This window comes from Corylus avellana, chromosome 11 (assembly GCF_965113065.1).
Source record: "Corylus avellana chromosome 11, dhCorAvel1.hap1.2, whole genome shotgun sequence".
NCBI lineage: Eukaryota > Viridiplantae > Streptophyta > Magnoliopsida > Fagales > Betulaceae > Corylus > Corylus avellana.
This window is the reverse complement of record NC_142500.1, coordinates 19,302,808-19,328,175: the sequence shown is the minus strand read 5'-3', so window position 1 is coordinate 19,328,175 and position 25,368 is coordinate 19,302,808. Positions and strand designations below refer to the sequence as shown.

Genomic DNA, 25,368 nt, shown 5'->3' with positions numbered 1-25,368 from the left:
TACTGTTTCAGCAATCTTCCAAGAGTAAGGCTGTAAAACTTCACCAAACATATGTATCTTGCCAAAGGGTTCAAGACATAAAACCAGAGGCCAAGTATGGTTTGTTAGGAAAATTATATTTTAATGTTGTTTGGAATGTAAGCCCTTCCTGTTTGTGATGCATAGTTATTAGTTTTTGAGGATCGTGAGAAGATGAGTTTGAAGTTTTCGAGGATTGTGAGAAGACGAGTTTGAATTTATGATTTGTTTTGTAACGCCTTTTTTTAACACGTCTAGTATCTCATGAACTATTGATCATCGAGAGTTTTCTCATTGTCATTTCATTGGATCGATTAAACCTTTTTGTTTTTTTTTTTTGGCCAAATTGTAGGATTTGAAGGGAGAACGGATGTTATTACTCCAGTTAGTCAAATTTCATAGCTTGGCGCAATAGGATAGTGCAATAAGTTTAGTTGACTTAATAGTAGAGTCAAGGAGAAGGGAAAAAAAAAAAAAGTGTTTAAAATAATGAAATGCACACACTAATGAGTAATGCTAAAAATCATAGCTGATTAACACTACCATTATGAGATAAAAGTATAATTTCTAATATTACTCTTCTCTAATTGAAATATGAGAAATGTTATATACCACACTAATATTTTATTTTTATCTTATTATGTTAGTGTGACAGTGTGTAGTAGCTTTTGAATCTACCTTTAAAAAAAAAATGACAATTAAATCCGAGCATGCTACACATCCAGGGGCGGAACCACCCCCCAGCCCCCCAAGGCAAGGGGTGGTCCAAAAAAAAAAAAAAGATACTTTTAAAAATTAGCCTTTGTACCCCCCAAATTTTTTTAAAAAAAAATTTTATCCCCTCAAACTCAATATTCTAGTTCCGCCCCTGTACACATCATTCTTTCAACCATCTCTTTTTATAAATCTAAGAGATTCACCATTGTAGACTCATGTGAATCTCACCAAAATTTAATAGTAAATTCATCCATTAACCATACAGAGATAGTTGAGAGAATGATTTTTATCATTTCTTATTAAATCCTGTCATGTCAATCTAATGAAATAAAATATATTACTATTGAAATATTGGTAGTAGGATTCATCCAGTTCTAATTTGCAGATGTTGAGTACCTATATCTCTAAATTTGCTGTTGCATTGCCACAATACACAGATCAAGCCAAGGAAAATGATCTCAAAAATGAATCGGAATACATGCTGAAATGAGTGGCATTTGGGGGAGAGACAATTATCTACAGTGTATGACCTTGTGGATAAGAAAGATATACTTCGGCTTCCAGTCTCCAGCTCATGGGTTTCTAAGAGCTGCCAACCGCTTCTCAAGCTCATTAATGCCCGAACTGCAATGGGAAGAAAATTCCATGGTTAAACAAAACTAGGAAGAGGGTAGAGAAAATGAACGAAAATATGATTTTACATTGTGATTTTCAGTGGGGGAATGTCTAAAATGGTGATATATAATGAATAGGACATAAAACTATTAGAGACAATAATTTTGTTGGAAAATGCTTAGGGTACAAAAGCATTTACTACAGTTCTCTTACAAAATGATACAGCAGTCTATAATTGGTGAAATAATTAAAAGTGTCTAGTTGACAAGTTAGTTACTAGCTAATTAAATTGACGAGCCAGTTTTTTTTGCTTAATTATTTTACCAATTAGAGATTGGTAAGTCAGTTTGTAAAATATTTGTAGTAAAAGTTGTAGTATCCTAACAACACTCGATTTCGTTTGGTATGAAATGTACCTCCTACAGCCATCAATTATAAACACATATGCTGGATTATTTTTAATAAAATAATCAGCATGAGTAATAATTATGATTTAATAAATTCTAATCTTAAACAGAGAATTACAAACTTAATCTACAAAAGAGATGACAAGATTGGGCTTTAAGTGCCACCAGGGAGACCTTTGTCTTGAATGAAAGAGAAATAGAAGAATGTGAATGAGTTACTTAAAGTTTGTAAATTTAAACTTGTGTAATGCTACTCTTCACACTCATTTCACACTGATTGATGTAACGTGTTTTAAGTGACTTTCATAATCAATAATTATAAAAAAATAAAAAAAATAAAAAAAAAACTACTTAAAACACACAACGACATATAATATGAAATGAATGATAAATGAATGTGAAGAGTAGCATTATTCATTAAAGTTTGCCTTGTTTTTCTTAGTATTACTTTTTGAATTTAAAACTAGACTTAAAGTAGGTTTATTAGTAGTGGGCCTAGTGCCAAACAACCAATATATAATTTTCCATTATGCTGATAAAAAAAAATATAGGAAGTTCCAACTTTGCATAGTCCACAAACTGTAAAGTCAATTAGCTTGTTCTCATTAATACAAGCTGTTTTTATAAAAAGTTCAAAGAGGCGCAACCTAAGTATACAAGACACCTAATCCCGATATAGACCAATCATATACCACTAATGTGCACAAATTCTGACATTCTATTCGAAAGACTACAGGGAGAAAAAAGTTTCCTTGTGCCAATGTTGTTTAGGTAACAATTTATGTAAGTATGAGAAATTGAATTTCATGCTCAGTACATGACATCAAGGATCATGTTAACAGTTAATTATGTACATAAATTCTATGAAAATAGATAATTAAATGAAGCAAACATGCCAATTCTGATGCAATCTCAAATCAGCTTTAGCTAACTAATTAATAAGCAAGCTAACTAATTAATAAGCAAGCAACACGGAACTCATTACTGTCTCAAATGTTTTAAGCACACTCAAGAAATTTCTTTTTTTTTTTGTCACCATGAAAAATACAAAAGCAACCCCCAAGCACTTGAGACCATGAACTTCACTTAGTCAACCTTTTACGACTGAACAAGATCTTTATAGACAGCACTCAAACGTTTTTTTTATCACTGTTCAAGCAAAACAGAGGCTTGAATTCCTTTTAATAAATAATAACTTATATTTTTTTCTTTTCTGCCATTAATTTGTCTTATAGAGTCGCACAAGAATCTTCTCCTAAACTTCACTAAGTTTACCTTTTACTACTAATATGACCTTCATAGTCGGTATTTCGTGTTTCTGATCACTGTTGAAGCAAAATGGAGGCTTAAATTGAGTATTTCTAGTAAATCATTAGTCTTGCTTTTTCTAAAACTCTTCTTATGGTTAAGCCAACACAAAACATCAACTCAAGAATCTCATGTCATAGTTCACAGAATCACAAGCCAAGCATTGTTATATACCTGCCGACACCCTCAGCATTTTTCTGGGCGATTCTTCCTTTTGGAGCTGCTGACAACTGCCAAGAGTTGGCATAAACCAATTCACCCATATCAGATTAGGTACGGAAAATTTAATACCAATTGACAACAAAGTCCAGAAACTTATAACTACTGATACCAACCTGTGAGGCAACATCAACACCAATTTCATCTAGAACCTGCAAACAAAAAAAGAAGAGAAGCGAATATTGCCATTAGTCTCTTCTCAAATCCAACAGTCCGATCAGTAGAGAAAATAAACCTAATATGTGCCCATCAAGACTTGTATAAACTTGGGGGATCTGACATCATCCCTTCTCAACCTTTCTAGTTTCACCACCAGAAAGTCTAGATGTTGATAATGAATAGTTCACAATTACCAGGTTGCTTTGATGTGAAATCAATTGTATGCAATCATAAACTCACAATCAAAATTTGGTAGATAATTTGTTTCAGATATGTTTAAGGGAAATCCTTCACAAGTCCATGGAAATAATCTTACTTAAGAAAAAAGGCAACAAATAAATGCAATTTTTTTACCAGGTATAATGGATAAAGGCAATTATAGGAGCCTACCTGATTTGTCAGCTCGTCGCTCTCCTCTTCAGCCTCATCATCATCCAAGGCATCATCTATGGCGTCTGACATCATTTCAGTCTGCAAGCACCCAAGATCATTAGTTCCACAATATGCAAGCAAGAAGCAAATATGAACTTATCTCCACATTAGTATGGTTTCAAAAGTAGAGGGACAATCGTACAGTCATATCCATCTGGGCAGACTGTTTCTGAAATTCCCGTATCACCATTGCTTGCTTTGCAGGAGCCATTTGCTGCAAAAGAAATATAACAGTTAAGAATATATCTCCTATCAAAACAATGCAATTGTAGGACTTTAGGTTCCATTTTAGAAGGAAAGATCAAGTGAAAAAAGCCTTTACACACCCAACTTATTACGAGTCCAGGAGAAGCCCCTCTGAAAGGGTCCAAACTTGAATCTTGTAATAGATTATGTAAAAATTATATGACTACATATATGTATTACTAATATGTCACCATCTAACCTTAGTCATGGCTGTCATCGCCTTAGTGGCACCTTTCATGCCGACAGCAACTGAAGACTGTGCATGCATTGCCTGCAGATGGGAAAATTTGTTGTTAGAGGACAAGGCACATATGCCCGAAAAAAAAAAAGAAAAAAAAAATAGGAATCAGTCACACACACACATAAAGACAGATTTTTTTTTTTTTTTTGGGGGGGGGGGGGGGGGGGGGGAGGAGTCCACCTGTGTATGAGTTGCTATGCCTCTCATTTGAGCTCGACTGCCTTGTAAGTTGGCTATTTGTTGTCTAAGCCTGACTAGTTGGCGAGCTAGGGTTTTAGTTGCAGCCTGCAGAACATGCAGACAAAAGGACAGACAAATGATAAATCCCAAAGGTCCAAAGGACACATGAACTATGGATAAAATTCAACGCCATAAACTCATGTAGCCTAAGACCGACAAGAATATGGTTGTTAAGCCCAAAAAAAAAAAAAAAAAACAGAACACACCTCATTTCCAGTTTTAGCTGTCCTCTTTATCTCAGCAACAAGCTTCTTTTCCTGACACAATTATACAGTACATCAGAGATAACACCAAAACCTTAGAAAGAGGAGATGAGGATAGTTTGGAAGCTCTTCACGTACTTCTAATTGCAATGCTCCAATTTCCCTCTCTATACCTGAATCAAGGTGCAGAAACATTCATGTAAGGATTGACAAATTGCCACAGCCTCAATATTTAGCAATGGACTGGTTAAAGAATGATATTTAGAAGGGAGAACAAAAGGTGATTTTGAACTTTTGACAAATGGAGTTAAAGAAATAGACAACACAAAAATAAAAAACTCCACAAAGAGAGCCACATAGCCTTCTTCTACCATGTCCAATGGCTTATAAGTTGATTTATGATAAGGTTATCATCTCCATCTACAATATCTTAGACATTCCAATTTCCAATGTAAACAAAATATTACTCGAGTACAGGTAAAAGAATGACCCAAACAGCAGATGATACTTCTAAATCAGTAAAGAAACAATTCATTGTATATGTTAGAATTCCAAAGAAGGTAAACACGGTGAGTTTTATGTAACTCAATCACATGGAGTTTTGTACAAAACAATCAAATGGAAATTCAAAATCACACTTGTTATTAATTCAAAGCACCCATCAATCTTCAAAAAGTACACATCAATTCCACTCTACCCAGAAAAGCACAATGCCAGATCTATAACCCCGAGACCTCCCTCAATCAGCCCAAAAATGCAAAATGAGTTTCTATGACAATTCACAAATACACAAAACACATGAATTAGAATGATTGATGATGATTGCTCATTCACGAAATCCCTTTTTTTTCGTAATTTAAATGGTATTAAGTGAAAATGGAAATAATACCTCTAGTAGCATTTGTCATTTCTCTCTTACTCTCCCTCAGAGCCTCTGCGATTAGCGTAACACAACTCAAAATCAGAACCAAATAAGCAAACCCATAATTCAATTCACTTTACAAAAAAGAAAAAACCACCCAAAATTCAGTCTCTATCATAATCAAATTCCAAGGCCTACTGAACCGTAACTTAAAACCGCGTACAAGGCAGAGCTAGGAAACGAACCTTTGGGATTGGGTTTCTTGGAGAAGATGTTCATGGCGTCTGTCTGATCGGACGATCCTATTCCTATGCACAGTGGAAGGTTTTTTGAAGCGTGCGAAAGAGAGAGAGAGTTTAGAGACGTGCCTGGAAGGTGGGGAGAAAGCGCCAAGTAATTCAGCGGTTTTTGGCTTTTTATTATAGAACTACCGACTACGGATCCTCCTGGGTTAGGATAATCGCAATTTCTTAAAGGCTTTCAGATTTGAAATTGAGATTCCTTATTTTGATTTTGACATTGGGAGGGTAAATATTTATTTATTTATTTTAATTCTTGTACGTAGTTTTTATATTTTATTTTGTAGTTTTGCAATAAAAGAAAAGTGGTCGAAAGAAAAAAAAAATGTTTAAAAATTACAAGCACAATAATTTCCCAAGGCAAACCGATTCTCTCCATTTCAAATCGGTTGGTTACTTTTGAGGGAAAAAATCGTCAATCAAAAGTAAAATTACAATTTTACCCTTCAAATTTTAACCAACTAAGATCTTGATCCCATTCCTTACGCAAGGAGCACATCGAGTGGGGGACATAGAATAACCATCGTCGGTCTTGCCATAACCGCAACATGTGTGAAATTTGACCCAATATCATGTTCGGTCGCAACCTGCCAGTAAGTCGCGATTCGACATCAATCATATACTATCAATGAACATCCCACTTTACATGTGTGAAACTCAATCCACCATCACCATACTAAATCCCACAATCCCCAATTTTCCTTCGGAAACAGATACTTTTCATTTCACTTGAAATAGAGATGGTCCATTAAGTATATTTAGAGAGGCATAGTTGTTCATTCAGTTTTTTAACAACTATGTCACCTAAATATACTATCCATTTCACTTGAAATGGAGAGGATGTTCTCCTTTTCCTTCTTAATCTTTTCCATGACCCCATATTTCACCACTAGCTGGCCACCTTCCCATCCTTGTCACTAAGTCTTACTTTTTTAAAATCATTAGATTATTAATATATATGATGTGGCATGTTTTGAGCCATCATTTTTTTTATATTTTATATTTTTTTTCCAATCATTGGGAACCCCTTCAAGATAGGCATCTTGTATTTTATCATACAATGTTTTCGAATTTTAAGTGCCTCTTGTTTCTCTTTCAAATTACGCACGGTGAGAGGGTCGTCAGCTAATACCAAGCGACTACTTTTATCGGAGTAAATAGTTGTGCGACCATTAAAATTTAAAATTAATAATTTTTAACACGATATGAATTCAACATAAAATTAGTGAGTTGGAATTAAAAGCCATGATCCATTCAATTAAATGAGTTAGGTTATTGTTGTCGTATATTGTCTTATATCTATGTTTTGACATAATTTGAATCAATACTCGACATTTAAGACTGACAATTTTTTACATGGCCTATAGACTCGACAATGACATGAACACAATACAAAAATTGGTTGAAGGGTATAACCATCTTAATTAAAGTAAGTCAAGTTATGATTAACTTAATTATATTATACAATACTATATACATGTTTTGACACAACATGAACCCAACACTCGAATACGAATTACTACCCATACTAAAATTGACACCCATTCATTTGGGTCTAACCGCAACAGTTGCGGAGGCCATTCAAAGACAACAAAAGTTAGTCCTATGACACTTCCAGCATCTAGCCGCTGCTAATAGTCCTACACCGACCAGTCAGGATTTTGTTATATCAATATTTATCATTATGGTCAAATTTTATGAATATTATAGTAATTTTTATTAAATATTGGAGTGATAAATATGGATTGAGTAATAAACTATGACAACATTATAATCTAATAATAGCAATAAAAGCAACCATAAGCGTTACTGTAGAAAGATAATCTCAAATTCTCAATTACCATCTGCTCAGGGTAAAAAAAAAAAGCTCAGGAAAAAATCTCAATTACCATTTGACCATCGAATCAGAGTTGATGCCAATCTTCAGTCAAAAAGTATCTATCATAATTCCTGCATTTCGTACGGTTCCCCCCACCGAAGGCCTCTACGGTTCGGAAACCCCAATTATCGCCAACACTACAATTCGTACTCTTTGCATTCAGAGTAAACAATTTCACGCGGCACGAAGTTTCGTTTTCGAAGCGCAAAAACAAGAAAGCTTGCTTTTCTGGAAGTGCTTTCAGAAAGTACTTTTCTCTACATTCATTGCTTGGGAGGACTAGGGTTTTTCGCGAAGCATCCGAAGGGAAAAGCAGATTAGAAGTGTTTTCAAAGGGAAGCACCGAGAGGCACTGGTCTCCAATTGGGGCGTGAACGGTGCGTTTCGCTGCTGATAATAGAGAATTCGAAGCGTTGTGTGAATTTTCGGCGTGTTTTCGTGAAGCAGTGGAAGCTAAATCCCTTTGAATTATATACAACACAAACCTAGGGTTTTTGAAGCGCGGTTTTGATCCATTTCGGTTCGAAATTGAACCAGGAATCACTGTTTATACTGTTGCAATTGAAGAATTTGAAGAATTAAGGGGTTTTGAGGTGGTTGTGGATTGAGTGTAGTGCATTTGATATAGAGCTTTCTCTCTGTTACGATGGATATTGATGTGGTGGTAGAGGATGTTATGTCTTTGGACCCTGAACTGTTGCAGCTTCCTGAGGTGTCTCCGGTGGCGTTCAAAGCGAGCCCTCAGATTGCTGAGGACTTGTTCTCCCAGTGGCTTTCGCTTTCAGAAACTGGCAGACTGGTATTCTTGATTTTCATACGTCTCTTTGATTGTTAACTTTGGTAATTGTTTGAGCCTGCATTGGTTGTTTTAGAAGCTGGATTGGTTTGTGGCTCGCTGCGACTTGCTTTAGAATGTCTGTTTTTGAACATGGTGTTCGGAGTTGCGAATTGTTTTTGGTTTAAATATTTGATGTTGTGTTGGAGGATTAGCTGATTTCTCATTTCCGATTGAGTGATTATTAATATGATTTTAGTAGTAATGTGAAAATGGTGATATCTATAAGAGAAAGGAATGATTTACGAACTTGGTGAAAACATTGGTAGTAGAAAATGGAGAGTGATGAGAGAATATTACGGAAAAGAATTTGATTAAAATGATGGTAATCTGTGGTTATCTTGGGGGGATTTTAGAGAAGTTTTGGACTAATATACTTTGATTCCTGTTCATGAAAGATATTAATCTGATCAAAAAGGCAATGTCCCTTCATTTGTAAATATCATTGCCTTGGGTTTTCTAGCTTTTTCTATATTTCACTTGCAACCGATCATGGTATGATTTTGTTTAAAATCGGAAAGAAAAATAGGGATGAATATATTGACAGAAATTGTGCAATGAACGTATGGGTAATACTGGTTCATCACTCTAAAGAGCTTGCGCACACACTCGTAAACAAACCATATACAAGCTTTGTGCTGGTTAACACATTTATGGATGCGAACAACTTACAAAAAAGAAAATTTATAGACTTGAATAGATATTTCGTGTTTATCACAATACCAATGTACTATTAGTTACTTCAATGACAAATTAACATGTGAGGTGGTAGGGTGGTTGTTACAACACCAACTAGTAGTTCATTTAATTAAGAGATTTGAGAGAAATGAAATCAAGTAAATATTCCTTAACCCTAGGGAATTGAACGTTTCTTTACTGGAACCTTAAAGGTCATTTTTGCTAAAAAAATCAATAGACTGTGCATAATGGGCGTGTCTCAAACATGGGAATATTGTCGCAAATACCTTAGTTTGGTGCCTTTGTATCCATTATGTCATAGTGGTAATGTATTGTAAGATGCACTATATTGATGCGGCCACGCTGGAAATTCCTTATGTCGTATGTATGCATGATTCAAATTTTAGACCCATCTTTTGCAAGTGTTAGTGTCCATACCTTTTCTTTTTTTGTAGACTTGGGGCTCACCCTCCGCCTTGTTCTTATAGGGGTAGGAACTTCTGTTTGAGCTAGAGCACTTTGGCAGTCTTGTCCATATCATTGAAGGAGATCACAGTTACATGACTTTTTAATCTATGAAATTAACTAGAAGTCTGTTCTTATTCCTTCCACGTTATTTGAATTTTTAAAATTTATATTTATCATTTCTAAATATGTTTAAGCAAAGTCCTTGTAAGAATCATCAAAGTAGTGTCATAGCCATGACCTTGTCAAAAATTGGTTATTGCATCATAGCTCTTATTACCAAACACTATTTCTCCAAATGTTTGGTGAAAGCTTCAAACATAATAAGGGTTACATCTTAAAATTGTTAGACACAATTGAGGGGTAGCCTTAATAAAAACATCATGAAGAACAACAGTTTAATGATCCTTTTAGGTACTGATAAAGTTGTTCTCTGGTTTGTTAATTTACCATATAGACTATGTCATTTATTGAGCGACTTGTATTCTTTCTGTTAGTTTATTTATTTTCTACCTTATTATTGTTCACCAGTATATGGAAGTTATCTTATCGTATAGTGCTTATTGCTGCTCTTATATGGATGCAGGTGAAATCTCTTGTTGATGACGCAAAGACAGGTGCTTCCTTTAATGCCCTTGGGAACTCTTTTAATGTGAATGCTGCTGGGAGTACTTCACTGCCTTCCATGTTTCCCGCTGGCAGTGCACCTCCACTTTCTCCAAGAAGTTCATCTGGTTCTCCACGTGTATCAAAGCAGAGAACTAGTCCTTCTTCTCTGAGCTCTCCTCTTAAATTAGTTAGTGAACCAATGCGAGAAATCATACCTCAGGTTCAGTTCAATTCTGATGACTTATCTAATACGTTTTCGTACATGAGGTTTACTTGTAAATATGGAGTCGTTTTGTGATGTACTCGATGAAAAAGATTTTAATTTTAGTAGTGATGCTTGTATTGTTGTGATTGCAGTTTTACTTCCAAAATGGCCGTCCGCCACCGAAGGAACTGAAAGAACAATGTCTTTCCAGAACTGATAACCTTTTTAACAGTCATATGGATGGATTGCAAATACACGGTGAGATATCTATTTCATTGAGAATTCTCTCTTTTATTTTTTAAGACTGTTACCGCTTTCATCACATGTTATTCACCTTCCATAGGAGGCGGAGGGGGAAGGGGAGAAAAGGGGGGTGGGGGAGAGAGAAAAAAATTGTTTAACACGAGTTTCTTTTTCTTCTTTGGTTATTCAGAGTTTAAGTTGGTTATGAAGGAAATATGCAAGCTGCCATCATTTTTCTCCTCTGCGCTTTTCAGAAAGATAGACATGGAATGCACTGGGATAGTTAACAGGTCTGAACTTACATGTTTTCCTGGAAATAATTAGATCTAAAATGCATGATATCTTGAAATGTAGATCAAGAACATCTCCCTCCAGAACTTGTTCTAATGTTTTGTTGTTTGGCAATTGTGTTCATTGCTCTTTCTCAAAATAAATATTTCTTTTTCTCCTTTGAAATTGTTTATGTGCTTGTGAAGAAAAGCATTTACATCAATAGTTTAACTTACAAATGACATGCAGCTCCCATTTTATCTATGGTAGCTGTTAATACTTTTATTATGTACCTTGAATCATTTTATCTAGCTGTGTCGCTTTTGATCCCGTGGTGAGAATTAAATTTGTGATAATATTAAAATCTTCAAACTAGCCACCAAAAAGAAAGTGCAGATAATCAATAAATAATGCTATAATTTCATTGTGTGTTCAAGTTATTCGAATTTATGGAGTGGTAGTAATGAGTTGCACAAAACATTCATAATCTCTTCTGGATATTAACTGCAATCATTCTATCAATTAAGGATTAATTGTTTAGATTGGATGACTATCGTTGGGTGTAATTTAATAGGATACATATGATATGTCTTACAGAATCTGTTTCTCAGTAACAGTACAACCCACTGGTTCCATATAATAGGAATACCAAAAAATGATTAGTTGATTGCATATTGGACCAATACTTCTGCAATGTAAGTGATTTCTTACTGATCACAAGGTGATGGTTTAGTGCTGAATTGGTTGGAAATATCTTCTTTGGTAGCCTAAGGGTAAAGTTATATACACCCACACCATATGAAAAGACTTTTGGCATAGGAACTAATGATTCCAGTAGTTTCTTAGGTTTTTTTTGGTAAGTAGCAATGTATTAGGCTAGTATTGCACTTTACATTGGGAGTTGGATTTTGTTCAAGTTAAATGAGTCAAGGGAATTTTGGTAATTCTTGTAACTTCTGGAGGTTGGTCATCATGTTACTTACGTATCTTATTTTGTTAAGAGAAATGTTACTCAACATTCTCAAGCGTCCATCTCCTAGCATTTTCTTTGTTCTTTTGTTTTTTTGTTTAAAAAATAAGTGGATGTGAATGTGCCACGTAGACAAGAATGTTGAGAGATGGCCACTTGAGAATGCTTAGTAGCATTTCTCTTTTGTTAATATCTTCTTTGGCAATCTTGTTAATAAGTGAGTCTAATTGAGTTGTTGGGATTCTACATGGCCTTTACTTGGTGTCTAAAATAGTTTCCAAAGTAGAAATCTATTCCTATTAAATTGTCCTAAGTCTATACATATTCTCTCTATTCATATTAAATTGTCCTAAGTCAATACATATTCTCGCTTTTACTCAATGTGCAGTAACCATTTTTATTAGAGGAATGCTTGAGTAATTTAGTTTTTGAAAGCATGATTGTCTAATTTCCTTTCTTCCCTCTCCGCCTCGTTCTTCTTCTCTTGTTCTTCTGTGTACCATTTACCATTTATGGGTACTGTTGACAGTCCCTGAGCAGCTCTGGGTCCCAACCTTTGAACACTAAACCAAATCCGCTATTCTGTTTGCTTTTAGAAACCATAAAGCCCATATACATCCAACCTTTAGTTACACATAACCCCTTCCAGCCTTAATACCCAACTTTTTGCTGATATTCAACGAAATGCTGCTACTATTTTATTCACAGGTTATCAATTTCTTTCCTCCAAGGCATGCTATATTCTCTTTATATTCAGTATTCAAACCTCAAATTCTTCCTCCTACAATCCTGAACTCTATCATTGCAGTTTCTCCAAATCCTACCTTACCAAATATTTGTAGTATATTGGTAGGTTTTCAAATCAGTGCTACGTCAGTGGCGATATTATTACTTCATGGTTCCTTTGTAAAACATGTCCTTTGTTGAATACAGAGTTCTACACCAGTGGCCTTGTAGCCTAATGGTAGTTCTCCTCCTTGTAAAGGATGAGGTGTGGGGTTCAACCCACAGGATTTGTGGGATAAAGGATTGTTTGGTCAATTTGGGAGGGGGGGCGAAGAAGAATACATAGTTCTACACCAGCTAATCTGCTGACTTATTTTCACAAAAGATAGAGATAAAGAAAAACTACAACTTCCTGTTATGATATGTTTCGTTCTTAGTTCTATTGCAATTCTGGCGAAGAAAGGATAGAAAGTACTGCTTGGTTGTGGAGTCAGGTGGGTTTATCATATTGACTGAACATAGATGCTTATTATGGAGAGGATTTATATTATTTGGTTGCATAATTATTGATCTATTGAAGCATCCTAAGTCATTTTTGCTGAGTGCATTTGCATCTTTAAATAATTACTCGATACATGTATGGTTAATTAGATTACTTGTTTGTAGGGATGCATTTATTAAGTATTGGATTGATGGCAATATCCTGACAATGGATACGGAAACTAAAATATTCGAAATTCTAAGGCAGCCAGGATGCAAATACCTTACTCAGGTTTGTTTTTCCAACTATTCCTCTGTGCCAACCTGTTCTTGTATGCCAACTTTCACTTTGTTATTCTCTTCTTCAATTTATGTTTTCATTTATGGGACTCGTGTACAGATAGACTTCAAACCTGTTCTTCTAGAGCTTTTGTCAACCCATCCTGGGTTGGAATTCTTACAGAGCACACCTGAATTTCAAGAAAGATATGGTATGTTTGCAATTATTCTATTAACTGCTAGTTGGTGAAATATTGATAGTCTAAATTTTCCTTTCCATATCTTGGATTTGTTCATTTAGCAAGTCCTACTTTGTTTTCACACTTTTATAAATCAATACTGTACTAGCTGTTCAGATTAGTCAAAATTGGTTCAATTTCAAGAAGTAATAGATCATGTCAACTGGACAATTTTGGAACTGGGTTCACATTGGGTGGCATTTGTGGCTCTAGAGAGACACCTGGACCAAGCTGGATCTTTTGTTTTTTGTCCTAGCCTAAAAAATAAATGTATTTAGATTTCAATGGAGCATTTCTAGATGCTTATTAGGAGAGGGATGGGTAGGTTGCATGATGCCAAGTTAATTTCGGAGATGATACTTTTACCTATTTAAATGAGAAATTGAGTTCAAGCTCAATGTTCTTTCCCTTGTAAATGTTGTTCCAGCACCAGTGTTGATCCCATCTTTCCAATAGGTTTCCGCTTACAAAGTCAATCTTGTCTCGCTTGATCTTTGTGTGTGATTGGTAGTGTGCATACTCAATTCCATGCAGCAGAAATACATGCTTTGGATAGCAAGTTCATTAATTACATGAGGGAACATTATAGTTTGTTAGATATTTCCCATGTATGTGGTTGCGCCCCTCTGCGCTTTGCTTTATATCATTATTACTTATCAAAAAAAAAAAAAATAGTTTGTTAGATATCTCTGTTAAGCTTTGGTGGGTTCCATCCAAAAGAGGTTTGTTTGTTGTTAGATCCTTCTACAGTGTCTTGGTTCGCAATGATGGCTCTCATTTCCTTTGGTAGAGTGTTTGGCGAACTAAGGTTCTTTTGTGGGTGACCTTTTTTGCTTGGTCAGCAGCCCTAGGTGAGATTCTTACCGTGGACAATATGAGGAAACATTGTGTTGTTCTGGTTAGTAGGTGTTGTATGTGTAAAAGAAATGGGGAGTCCGTTGACTATCTTCCTCTCCATTGTGAGATTGTTGAGGCCTTATGGGATGTTTTCTTTAGTTGATTTGGGCTATCTTGGGTTATTCCTAGATGAGTAGTCGACTTCTATGTGTGTTGGTGGACTGCTGGTAATGCTCAGAGTGTTGTTGTGTGGAAGATGGTGCTTTTGTGTCTGTTGGGGTGTTTATGGAGGAAAATAAATGACGTAAGTTTTGAGAACCGTGAGAGGACTTTTACTTTTGAAGAGGTTAAGACTTTATTTTTCTATACTTTGTATCTTTAGGCAGCTTCTTTTGTTTCTTCTTTAGCAATTAGTTATCATGATTTTCTTGGGTTTTTTTTTTTTTTTTTCCCCTTCTAACTAGGGGGTTTCTCTTATATACTTCATGTGTACTTAGGGGCATCTTATGTTTTTAATGATATCTCGATTATTTATTAAAAAGAAGAAGAAGATATCTCAGTTAAGCTTTTGTATTCATTTTCGATAATTTTTTATGATTTTTTAGGAGAAGGTCGTTTTTATGTATTTTTATGAGATTCCACAAATAAATAGAGTTTTACCAACAGTCTAGTTGACAAAATCTATTGACTTGAAGGGTTCCCATTGTCCTTGGAATTTTTCACCTGATTAAAAAGTTTTGGACAAAAATAGGTTGAAGGTTTTTAATGTTGCAATCACTAGTATTGTATAAAAATGTCTTATATCCATGTGTTTTATATGGTTCTTTAATCCGATACTCTACTCAATGAATCAGCGATTGATTTGTTAAGAATAGGCTTCAATCCTTGACTTATGGCTTGAGGCTACCTTTTTGCCTCAGATAATCTCTGCAAATGTGAAGAAAGAATCGTTTTCCTCATATTAATGTGAAATCCTTAAAAGTTGGTCACACCAGGTAATGTGTTGGGACTTAGGAATCGAAAAATGTTGGAGAGGCTTTGGAGCTGATAGAAAATTGTTTGACTTGTACTTATCTTTTTTTTTTTTATTCTTTTTTTTTTTATAAGTAATTTCATATCATTAATAAAGCTGTTTTATGAAAATAAATTGTAATAGAATCTAGTAAAAGCTGGCTATCTTCAATTCTAGGTTATAGCTGATTAATAATTTAACTTTCTTTGCTAGACATTGGATCTTGTCTTAAATTATAAGCTGTTTGGTTTGCTCTTATTTCTTTGCAAGTTTCTCTCTCTCTCTCTCTCTCTCTCTCATACAAAGAATGGATGAAGTACTAGATGAAAGTTGACTGATATCTGCATTTTGTTTCTCTCTTTTCATTTTGTTGTACTCTGGCAACATTTGGGGTATTGTGGAACATGTTCATTTTTACTTTTGTTATTTCTTTTAGATGAAATTGATAGTTTTTATTTTTGTTCACAAAGCAATTAGGCATGCAATAGTCCATCACTGATATTATCCTATATAAACTTCTGTCTTAATGGCCCAGCTGAAACTGTCATATACAGAATATTCTACTACATCAACAGATCAGGAAATGGCCGTCTTACTCTTAGAGAGCTGAAACGAGGAAATCTGGTTGCTGCCATGCAACATGCAGATGAGGAAGACGACATTAATAAAGTCATGAGGTTTGTGTACCAGGGGATTTCTTTACATAAATTATTATGTCATGGTGACAAAACAATTCTAACATTAGTCTTGACCAAGTATAACATGAGAAAGTTGCTTCATTATGTTTTCTCTGTCATTGCAGGGGCTAAACCTTTATTCATGAAATTATATTAGATTGACATACTACAGAAGCTTCCAAATAATTTGACTGGTTTACTTGATAGTTGATTTAAAACCTCAATTCAGAGTAGAATATATTAGTAACTCTTGTGTAGCTAAAAATACTTAAAAAAGATTTTTTTTTAAAAAAAAAAAAAACTACAAAAACAAAGAAGTCACATTTGGCTTTCTTTGTAGATGGCACAATCTGAATTTTAGGCTTGCATCGTTCATTTCTAATGAAAAATCATAATGTATGTGACTTATGTTGTCTCTGTTTTCCTACTTGATTTCAGGTTCTTCTCTTATGAACATTTTTATGTTGTATACTGCAAGTTTTGGGAGCTTGATTCAGACCATGACTTCTTGATAGACAAAGAGAACCTCATCAAATATGGTAACCATGCCCTTACCTACAGGATCGTTGATAGAATATTTTCACAGGTATTGTACTATAATGCTTTCTTGCAGACCTTTAGATGAAACTAAGTTATTCTGTGGAGTTTGACAGACATTTTCCCTAAAAGGTTTCCACATTGATTGTGCTTATGCTTGAAATCCATCTTAGGTTCCAAGGAAGTTTACCAGTAAGATTGAAGGGAAGATGGGTTATGAAGATTTTGTTTACTTCATGCTGTCAGAGGAAGATAAGTCATCTGAGCCCAGTCTAGAGTATTGGTATGTTTTGCCTTTTTTCTTTTATTGGTTTTTCTTCCCTCTTTTTGCTAATTGGTATTAGCGTCTCTGAGTTACGGATATGTGATTCCCTTGGGCTTTGCATTTTTGCCATGGAAGAAGCCCTGATGCATTGATGCGCTACTCAGGAAATTTTTATCTGTAAAAAGACTATATTTGTTATTTCACATTTATCTTATATAGTTGTATTTTACAGGTTCAAATGTATAGATTTGGATAGCAACGGAGTTATTACCCCCAATGAAATGCAATTCTTTTATGAGGAGCAGCTCCATCGTATGGAATGCATGACCCTAGAACCTGTGCCATTTGAGGATATTTTGTGTCAAATTGTTGACATGATTGCACCTGAGGTCAAATATTACTTCTTACTGAATCTAGGATCATTTTCTCATTTTTACTTTTCAGAGATGACTTCACTGTTAGAGACACATTTTGCTTGCAGAGGGAAGATTATATTACACTACGTGACTTGAAGGGATGCAAACTTTCAGGAAATGTTTTCAATATTCTTTTCAATCTTAATAAGTTCATGGCCTTTGAAAGTCGTGATCCATTTCTCATCCGTCAGGTAAATTAAACGTGACTGGTTTTCTTGGACATTGCTTGATTTCATGGGGATTGAATGGAGCTAGTTTATCTCTCTGGAATGACAACAGCCTCACTGCCATTTGTTGTTTGAGCAGGAACGTGAAGACCCGACTTTGACAGATTGGGACCGGTTTGCACATAGGGAGTATATTAGGCTTTCAATGGAAGAAGACGGTGAAGATGTCTCGAATGGAAGTGCAGAAGTGTGGGATGAGTCACTTGAAGCTCCTTTTTGAGGGCAACGAGGTCAGTTTCAGCTAGTTCCCTCGAGATAAAGTTTGCAAAACTGTGCAGTGCTAACATCTGAGCCTTACACCTAAGTTTCCTCCACACAATTGAACACATGGCACTGGTCCACTGGTGGAGTTTTCATTACCATATGGATGCCATTGAAAACACATCATCAAAAAAGAATAGAAATCATGGTTGGATGATATGGGACCATTTACTTCGATGAATATTTTTGCAATTTACCCCCCTCCTTACCCAAAGAAAAAAAAAAAAAAACCCAACAACAAAGAAAGAGAGATGAAGAACATGCACCTTCAGCTGTGTATATATTGTCATAGGTTTAATAATTAACAGCCTGTTTGAAGCTTGAAGAGGATGATTAAAGTGAAAGGAGAATATAAAAAAAACTTAAGCATGGGACTTGATTTCTTAAGCATTGCGACTCTCCCATTGTTTTGGAGATCCAAATAGAAGTCATGGTTGGATGATATTGGACCATTTATTTTGATGAATCTGTTGGCTTCTGCTAATCACTAACCACCTGTTTGAATCATACATTCATTCTTAAGCAGCATGACTTATGGCCTATTTGAGATTGCGTTTATGGACCTCAAAAGTGTGTTTAACACCTTAAAAGTTCGTTTGAAAAAAAAAAAAAAAAAAAACACCCGTTTGGTAAAAAAAAAAAATTCAAAGCGCTTTTGAAGGTCAAAAAGCCTAAAAATTGTCAAAACGCACTTTTGACTTAAAAATGAAGCTTTTGCCAAAAAACGTTTTTTTACTTAAAAACTCTATTTCTCAAACGCAATCTTGGTGAATTTACTATGAATTTTTATTACTTAAAATTCTCAAACACGCCCTTACTGAACTTACTTGCCTTGTTTTGATGACAAAGCAAATGGTGCTCATAGAAATTGCTAGTACTTATACAAGTTCTTCCATAAAAAAAATTATGCTTTGCTGTCAGCCTATCGCGTATGTTTCATTGTACTTAATCCCTTCCTGTCTCTACAGCTGCCTATATGCTTCCTTGAGTTTTAGGCCATGGAATGAAGAAACATTGTGGAGATACTCCTAGAATGAAAACTTACGAGGGGCTGCAAACTTTATCAGAGATAAACCTCAAGCGTGGGCATTTAGTTTTGGGACACACCTTGTCAAGCTGGCAAATATTGCTTGCCTTCATGAAATGATAGTCTGCTGCGGAGTACAAAATCGATTTGCTTCTTTGGAATGAAATGGTTAGTCATCACACGGGTAACAATGGATCATGCTATTGTTATTGAAGAACTCATGTTGTTTCCAAGGAATTAGCTCCATTGCTGGTTGCGTTCTATCTTGCCTTTACTCTTTCTTTGGGCATAGATGGCTGCTTGAAGCTTCTAGTGGTTCGTCATGTTGCTCGGATGCTCTATATTGGTCCCTCTTCCCCTTCACCCTGCTCCCTAGCTTCTATACCTTGTTAATATGCTTATTGGATTTTTGTTGAAAAAGGGAATTTTTAACACGAAATTGTAGAAAGTGCAATAGCATAGAACGGTTTTTGGTTGGAATTGTTGAAAGATTTTCCATGTTAGTTTCTTCCTATATTCTGCGCAACCCGGCAAAGCCCTAGTCAAGTATATTGTGTTTAGCATTCTTGTGATGATACCATGTCCATTGATGATGTTTACCAACTTTAAAAATTGTTTGTCAGTGCTCACTCTGCTTCAAAGGAACAATCAAAATTGGTTGAAATTGCTGTTTTCGTTCCTTTCTTGCTTTCGTCTGGAAACCCTAAAGATGAAACGAGAGAAATGTTTACTGTTCTGGGAGATTGTTTACTAGAATGCAAGTGCAACAACAATTGATTTTGCATGCATGGTGATACGGCTAAAATGTATTTCAAATTTTTTGATCACTTGCTGAGAAAGTTGTCCCGAGCAAATAGCATTCCTTGTAAATCTGAAATCATGGAGGCAATAATAGCTTTGGATTGTGTTGTTTCAGATAACGTGAGATATGCTATATAATACATTTTTATCCTACTTTGCTAGTGTGGCCCTGTCAAGGCTGTCATACAAGTATGCAACCCTTAATCAGCCATTATTTATTTAATTGTTTTTTTTTTTAAAAAAAAAAAAAAAAAAAAAAAAAAGAAGGCTAATTGACAATATCACATTTTAGTCGGATAAAAGCGTGAGCGATCGAATGATATTCACTCTAAGAGTTCAGAATTAAATTCTCTTGCTCTAAAGACACGTTAGTTTAATATACTAGGTTTAAAGAATTTTCTCTAGTCTTATATGGAGGAATACTTTCCCAAAACCAAAAAATAAAATAAAATAAAGAGCCTTTGATCGCTTCAAATCTTTCGTGCACACTCAAAACGCCATGGCAAAGATCAAGGACAAGGAAAGATCTTCATGAAAAGTTTCTACTCAATGGTTTCACAATAATGTTGAAACATAAACACCAGGTGATTGGTTCCAACTATTAATTAAAACATCTATGAAAACAAACCAAAAAGTTAATTCTAAATAAATAGCATGGGTAATAAAACGGCAACAAGATAGAATCTGTATAAGATGAACCATCTTAGGCAGCACTCTCCTTTTTGAGTTTTGCAAGCTCCTGCCTGACAAGTCCGCTTTTCTGCACATACACAATAATAGAGTATTAAAAAAAATCATAATGGCCAAAGAAGTTGGAAGACGATAATTAAATTCTATAATCTCAAGTAAATCAAGTTGGCTCATGAAAAATGATCTTGGGAGCTCATTATCCATCAAGCATTAGATGGAAGCAACCGTCCACCAGAGTCTTAAATCGTTTCTACCAAGGAAAACTGCCACAAAATATGAAATTATATAGTCATGATGAACAAACCTTCTTTATGAGCTCTCTAATTAAGGTGCCATCTTATCAATCTAATTATTAGGTTTATCACCGCATCAACTTTTTATGAGCTTCTAAATGTGAAATACGTGTACTCCATTAAAGAGATTAAAGCAACTCTTTACACCCATTTATCACACTCGCTGACGTGGCATGTTTAAGTAGCTGAAATGGTTAACCGCTTAAAACATGATATGTCTGCCAGAGTAAAACAGGTGCAAAGAGTAACATTGCTCATTAAAGAATCATGGGTAGGTCCTACATTGCCTCCAAACTCTTATTAGGCACATGATGCCTGATGAATAGTGTCAAATGTGGTGTGGTGTATTTGCTCAATTCTGACCGAAACTAAATCCCAAACTATCAAAGGTGCAATGATAACATTCCCTATTTCTCAAAGCCACACAATCATAAAATAAGGCATAGAGCAAGGACAAATATTTGAACAATTGCAAACCTTGATTTTTGCCAACATTAGCTTGAACCTATCAAAATCAGTAAGTGAGGCCCTTCTCTTCTGCACAATCAACTTCCTTCCCCAGGAACTGTTCTCCCATTTGTTCTTCACATCTGTCATCAAAAAATAAGAGATCAATTTCAGAAACAAGCAAAATGGGCAAAAAAATGACATCTTAATTAACACTCACCAGCAGCCTCCATGGCCTCAATCAAAGTCTTCTTCTTCGGAACCCTCTTGATGTCAATCTTAAAGTCAGTGAGGGAAAGCCTCTTTAAGTTGATTTTGGTCCTTACCATATCAGGGTTATCAACAAGAGCCTGTAGCATAAAAAGATGCTAAGAATGCTAATTTGTACAACTTTGGTGGTAGTGACTAGTGAATACTTTTAATGACCAAGGTTTCTCAATTGTATTATAACAACAGGATGGGTGATCGAATGCCAAAGGTTCTATGAGAAAAAAAGGGTTGATTGACAAAGCAAATTTTTAACAATTATCATCTATTGTGATGGAAAAATTACACCAAAAACCAAGCAAATAGCAAACAAAATCTACTACCAATCTTCCAGGCTTCCTCAAAAAGAGAGACATGACTTTGATGCTCAAATGAAAGCACCCAGCCAAATCAGAAAACAGCATGCATTACACATTTTTTGAGGTCAGGCATCCCTACCTAAAGAGATGCACTTCGAAGCACGTAAGACTACAACCCACTTTCCCACCACCCAAAAAAAAAACGACAAAAACACATACACAAGAGGAGAGTAGACCAAAGCACCTGAAAGCTGTACAAAACGGTTACACCTGTCTATGCATGTATTAGGCATAATTGCAAGATGTAAGGTGCTATGAATCAAAGAAGCCTAATAATCTATCAGATAGATACATCCAACACCTTTGGTCAAATAAGATGAAAGCTGCCCTCACTCCACCCCACCCTAGGTCTTTTCTTTCAGCAGTGGTAATGTGTGAGCGCATGCAGTTCTTATTTGTTTTGGTGCCTTGGGACTCAGCATCCAACACTTCAAAAGTTTAAAAATATGTGCTATATATGCATGCGTCTTAAAGTAGCCCAAAGGGAGATAAACAAAGAGTAGACACGATAAAATGCATCAGATTGACCAAGGCACATTTTTGAACGTCTAATATACGAGGGGGAGAGGGGAAGCCATCATAGAAAACCAGTCAGATCCAACTTTGAAAAGGTGCCATCAATTCCAGCACTGCCTCATCAACAACAATGTCAACAATGGATTTGTAACAAAAAAATATATTAATGGGCTTATCATTATTCCAGTATGCATCAACCGTGCTCTTAGAATCTTGCATTTTATGTAACATTCCAAGATCCAAATTCTAATTCCCCCAACTTTCCCCCAAAGAAAACACAACGCACACACATTCAAAATCCCCACACTAACCAGATTACCCCAAAAAAGTTGAAGTATCTCTTTATCTTTCAAAGCAAACAAAATGATCACATTTTGCAGTAACCCAGCTAACAAAACAAAAATATTTACAAACCCCTTTATCATTGCAACATAAAATTTGAACCAGAACATAGAGCTAAACGACTAATTAAGTAAGTGCAATCATAAATCTGAAACAATGCATACCCAATTTTGGTCGATAACATCCACAATCACAACAAGTCTTCCATACTCCTTCCCGTAGTTCACAAGCGCCACTCTTCCAATCTCCACGTACCTCTGGAACACAAACCAAAAAAAAAAAAAAAAAAGCCATTCTTTAACGCTTTAAGAAAATATCAAAAACCATAATACATTGAATAGGGCACGCCACTCACAGCACATATATCCAACAAGTTTAGCAAAACTATAAACAACATTTTGAAAAAGAATCAGCTAAGAGCTATATGAAAAGTAAAGGGCTTTATGCTCTATTTGTTTCAGAAAAGAAAAAAAAAAAGGGAGGGGGGGGGGATTTGATTAAGAACAAAATTGTATGACAAATATAAAGTTATTATTGTTTAAGTTTCTGACTTTTTTCCTGGGTTTTCTTGAAAAACAAACAGAGGGTTATGAGGACATACCATTTTGATTCTGGGATCCGAAGGAGTTCGGTGGAGGAGTGTGGAACGAAGTGGGAGGCAGGAGGAGAGCTAGGGTTTGCGAGGACAAAGAAATAGCGGGTTTTGGTGTTGGGTTTGGATATGGTGTGCTCAAACCTATGTGGAGTTGGCAACGTTTCTGGATTTCATTGGATGGAATCGGATTATTATTATTATTATTATTATTTAAGTTTTTGCATTCGTGTCCCCATACTTTTATGTTTTTACTGGGTTTTGCATATCTCACTCCATATACTCTTTTTTTTTATTTTTTATTTTTATTTAAGTCCCTACTATGAGGTCCATCTTGATAACACAATTTTTGCAGTCTTCAATTACTATGTGACACATCATCAATTTAAGAAAAATACAAAAAATAAAAGTGAGAACAATCACACCAAATCAAAGAAGAAAAAAAAAGGTAGCCGGCAAGACCGCCGTGGGTTTGGCCGGAGGTGAACGCCTCAAAACCCATTTCTAATGCCTCAAAACTTATTTTTTTTTATTCAAAACTAAAATCTAGAGATGAAAGGTTAACTCTTTAGAAATTTTATCACCCTAAAATTTAGTGTATTTTGGTCTAACTTATTTTTATGTACTTTGTATGTTTTTGCTTATATGTCACTTATTAATTGGGGGATAAAAAATGGGTATTATCAGGATGGTCCTGATATATATATATATATATATATATATATATATATATATATATATATATATATTTTCATAGTTAATCACGTCCGGTGGCAAACTGGAATTAGAACTAACAGAAGAATTAGATCTCCACATTATGACACACAAACTAAACTCAAAATCACTCACTGGGTGAAGTCTTAGAGGATCTCATCCTAGGTACTCACTCACTGGTTAAACTTCCTAAGCATGTCCTTCCTAGACGCTCAACTATCCACACATACCCTTGACCTAACATACAGGTTACGCAGACCCTTGGCCTAGCCCTCAGCACCTACTTAATGCCCTAACACGCCAAACCCAGGCTTTCAACAGGACTTACAGGTTCGCAAACTGAGGTGACGGGGTGATAACTTGAAACTGTACTGACGGGGTGGTGGACTACCGTAAAGCAACTAGAACCTCGACACAGAGAAAGGATAACAGGGGGTAAGCAAAGAGGAAAAGAGCAAGACTATACTCAGGGAGAGAGAAAGAGAGCTGGGTGTATATATATATATATATATATATATATATATATATATTTCTTTTTCATTTTGGTTTTCTTTTCCCTTTCTTTAAAAGTTAAATAAGGGACATATAACATATTCCATCTTTATTGAAAAGATAAAGGATTTCTTACCAAGAGTCTGTAATATTGTGTTAAAGAGTTTAGAAAACATTTTTAGTATATAAAAACAAACAAAAAATTTGATTCATTTGGTAAAAAAACTCAAAATTACTTATTTGACCTTCTGCTTTTTTTTTTTTCTTTTTTTTTTTTTTAAAAAAAAAGGCTCAAACCTACTTTTGATTAAAGAAGAAAGAAGCTATCCATGCCTAAGCAACTCCAAGGACAAAAACCATTTTGGAGAGAGTTTTTAACCAAATGAAATGACCAAAGATGCCTTTAGGTTGGAGTAATATTATATACAATATTTTTATTTCACAATTATTTTATAATGCTAGTATTTACAATTTTAACCAATATTTTTGATTTTTTTTAATAAAAATTAATTTAAACTGTCACATCAATTAATCTAGGCCAAATCCCTTTTACCCAAAAAAAAAAAAAAAAAAAAAAAAAAAAAAGGAATAGAAGTTGAGAGAAATGCTGGGTGGTTTCCAAAGTTTTTTGCTTTTTCTAAGAGCTGATGTGGCAGGGATGACTGGACCCAGCCACGTAAGCCCAATAGGACACTGGTGGGATGCCGGTGTTGCACTCTTGCCGCATTATTCTCGAGTCCCATTCGGTCCCA

The 25,368-nt window shown here is 35.2% G+C and overlaps 3 protein-coding genes across 3 annotated transcripts; 1 reads left to right on the top strand and 2 right to left on the bottom strand.

Moving 5' to 3' along the window:
- Nucleotides 1-1,055: 1,055 nt before the first annotated feature.
- Nucleotides 1,056-6,156, bottom strand: VPS2.3 (vacuolar protein sorting-associated protein 2.3). Its single transcript, XM_059577580.2, has 11 exons — nucleotides 5,913-6,156; nucleotides 5,695-5,739; nucleotides 4,944-4,978; nucleotides 4,809-4,859; nucleotides 4,543-4,647; nucleotides 4,321-4,392; nucleotides 4,018-4,089; nucleotides 3,834-3,914; nucleotides 3,401-3,436; nucleotides 3,240-3,295; nucleotides 1,056-1,359 (listed from the first exon to the last, which is right to left on the bottom strand). Exons 1-11 carry the CDS (start codon nucleotides 5,944-5,946, stop codon nucleotides 1,308-1,310), a joined length of 639 nt encoding a protein of 212 aa, XP_059433563.1. The 5' UTR covers nucleotides 5,947-6,156; the 3' UTR covers nucleotides 1,056-1,307.
- A 1,763-nt stretch (nucleotides 6,157-7,919) lies between these two features.
- On the top strand, nucleotides 7,920-19,702 carry LOC132165427 (serine/threonine protein phosphatase 2A regulatory subunit B''alpha). The gene is made up of 13 exons (XM_059575983.2): nucleotides 7,920-8,644; nucleotides 10,410-10,652; nucleotides 10,790-10,895; nucleotides 11,071-11,170; nucleotides 13,513-13,618; nucleotides 13,727-13,817; nucleotides 16,229-16,370; nucleotides 16,809-16,956; nucleotides 17,081-17,190; nucleotides 17,405-17,561; nucleotides 17,654-17,779; nucleotides 17,895-18,045; nucleotides 19,045-19,702. Exons 1-12 carry the CDS (start codon nucleotides 8,492-8,494, stop codon nucleotides 18,033-18,035), a joined length of 1,623 nt encoding a protein of 540 aa, XP_059431966.1. The 5' UTR covers nucleotides 7,920-8,491; the 3' UTR covers nucleotides 18,036-18,045; nucleotides 19,045-19,702.
- A 730-nt stretch (nucleotides 19,703-20,432) lies between these two features.
- Nucleotides 20,433-23,531, bottom strand: LOC132165434 (large ribosomal subunit protein eL14z). Its single transcript, XM_059575995.2, has 5 exons — nucleotides 23,420-23,531; nucleotides 22,983-23,075; nucleotides 21,555-21,684; nucleotides 21,365-21,477; nucleotides 20,433-20,664 (listed from the first exon to the last, which is right to left on the bottom strand). The coding sequence occupies exons 1-5, from the start codon at nucleotides 23,420-23,422 to the stop codon at nucleotides 20,608-20,610; spliced, it is 396 nt and encodes a 131-aa protein (XP_059431978.1). The 5' UTR covers nucleotides 23,423-23,531; the 3' UTR covers nucleotides 20,433-20,607.
- Nucleotides 23,532-25,368: the final 1,837 nt, after the last annotated feature.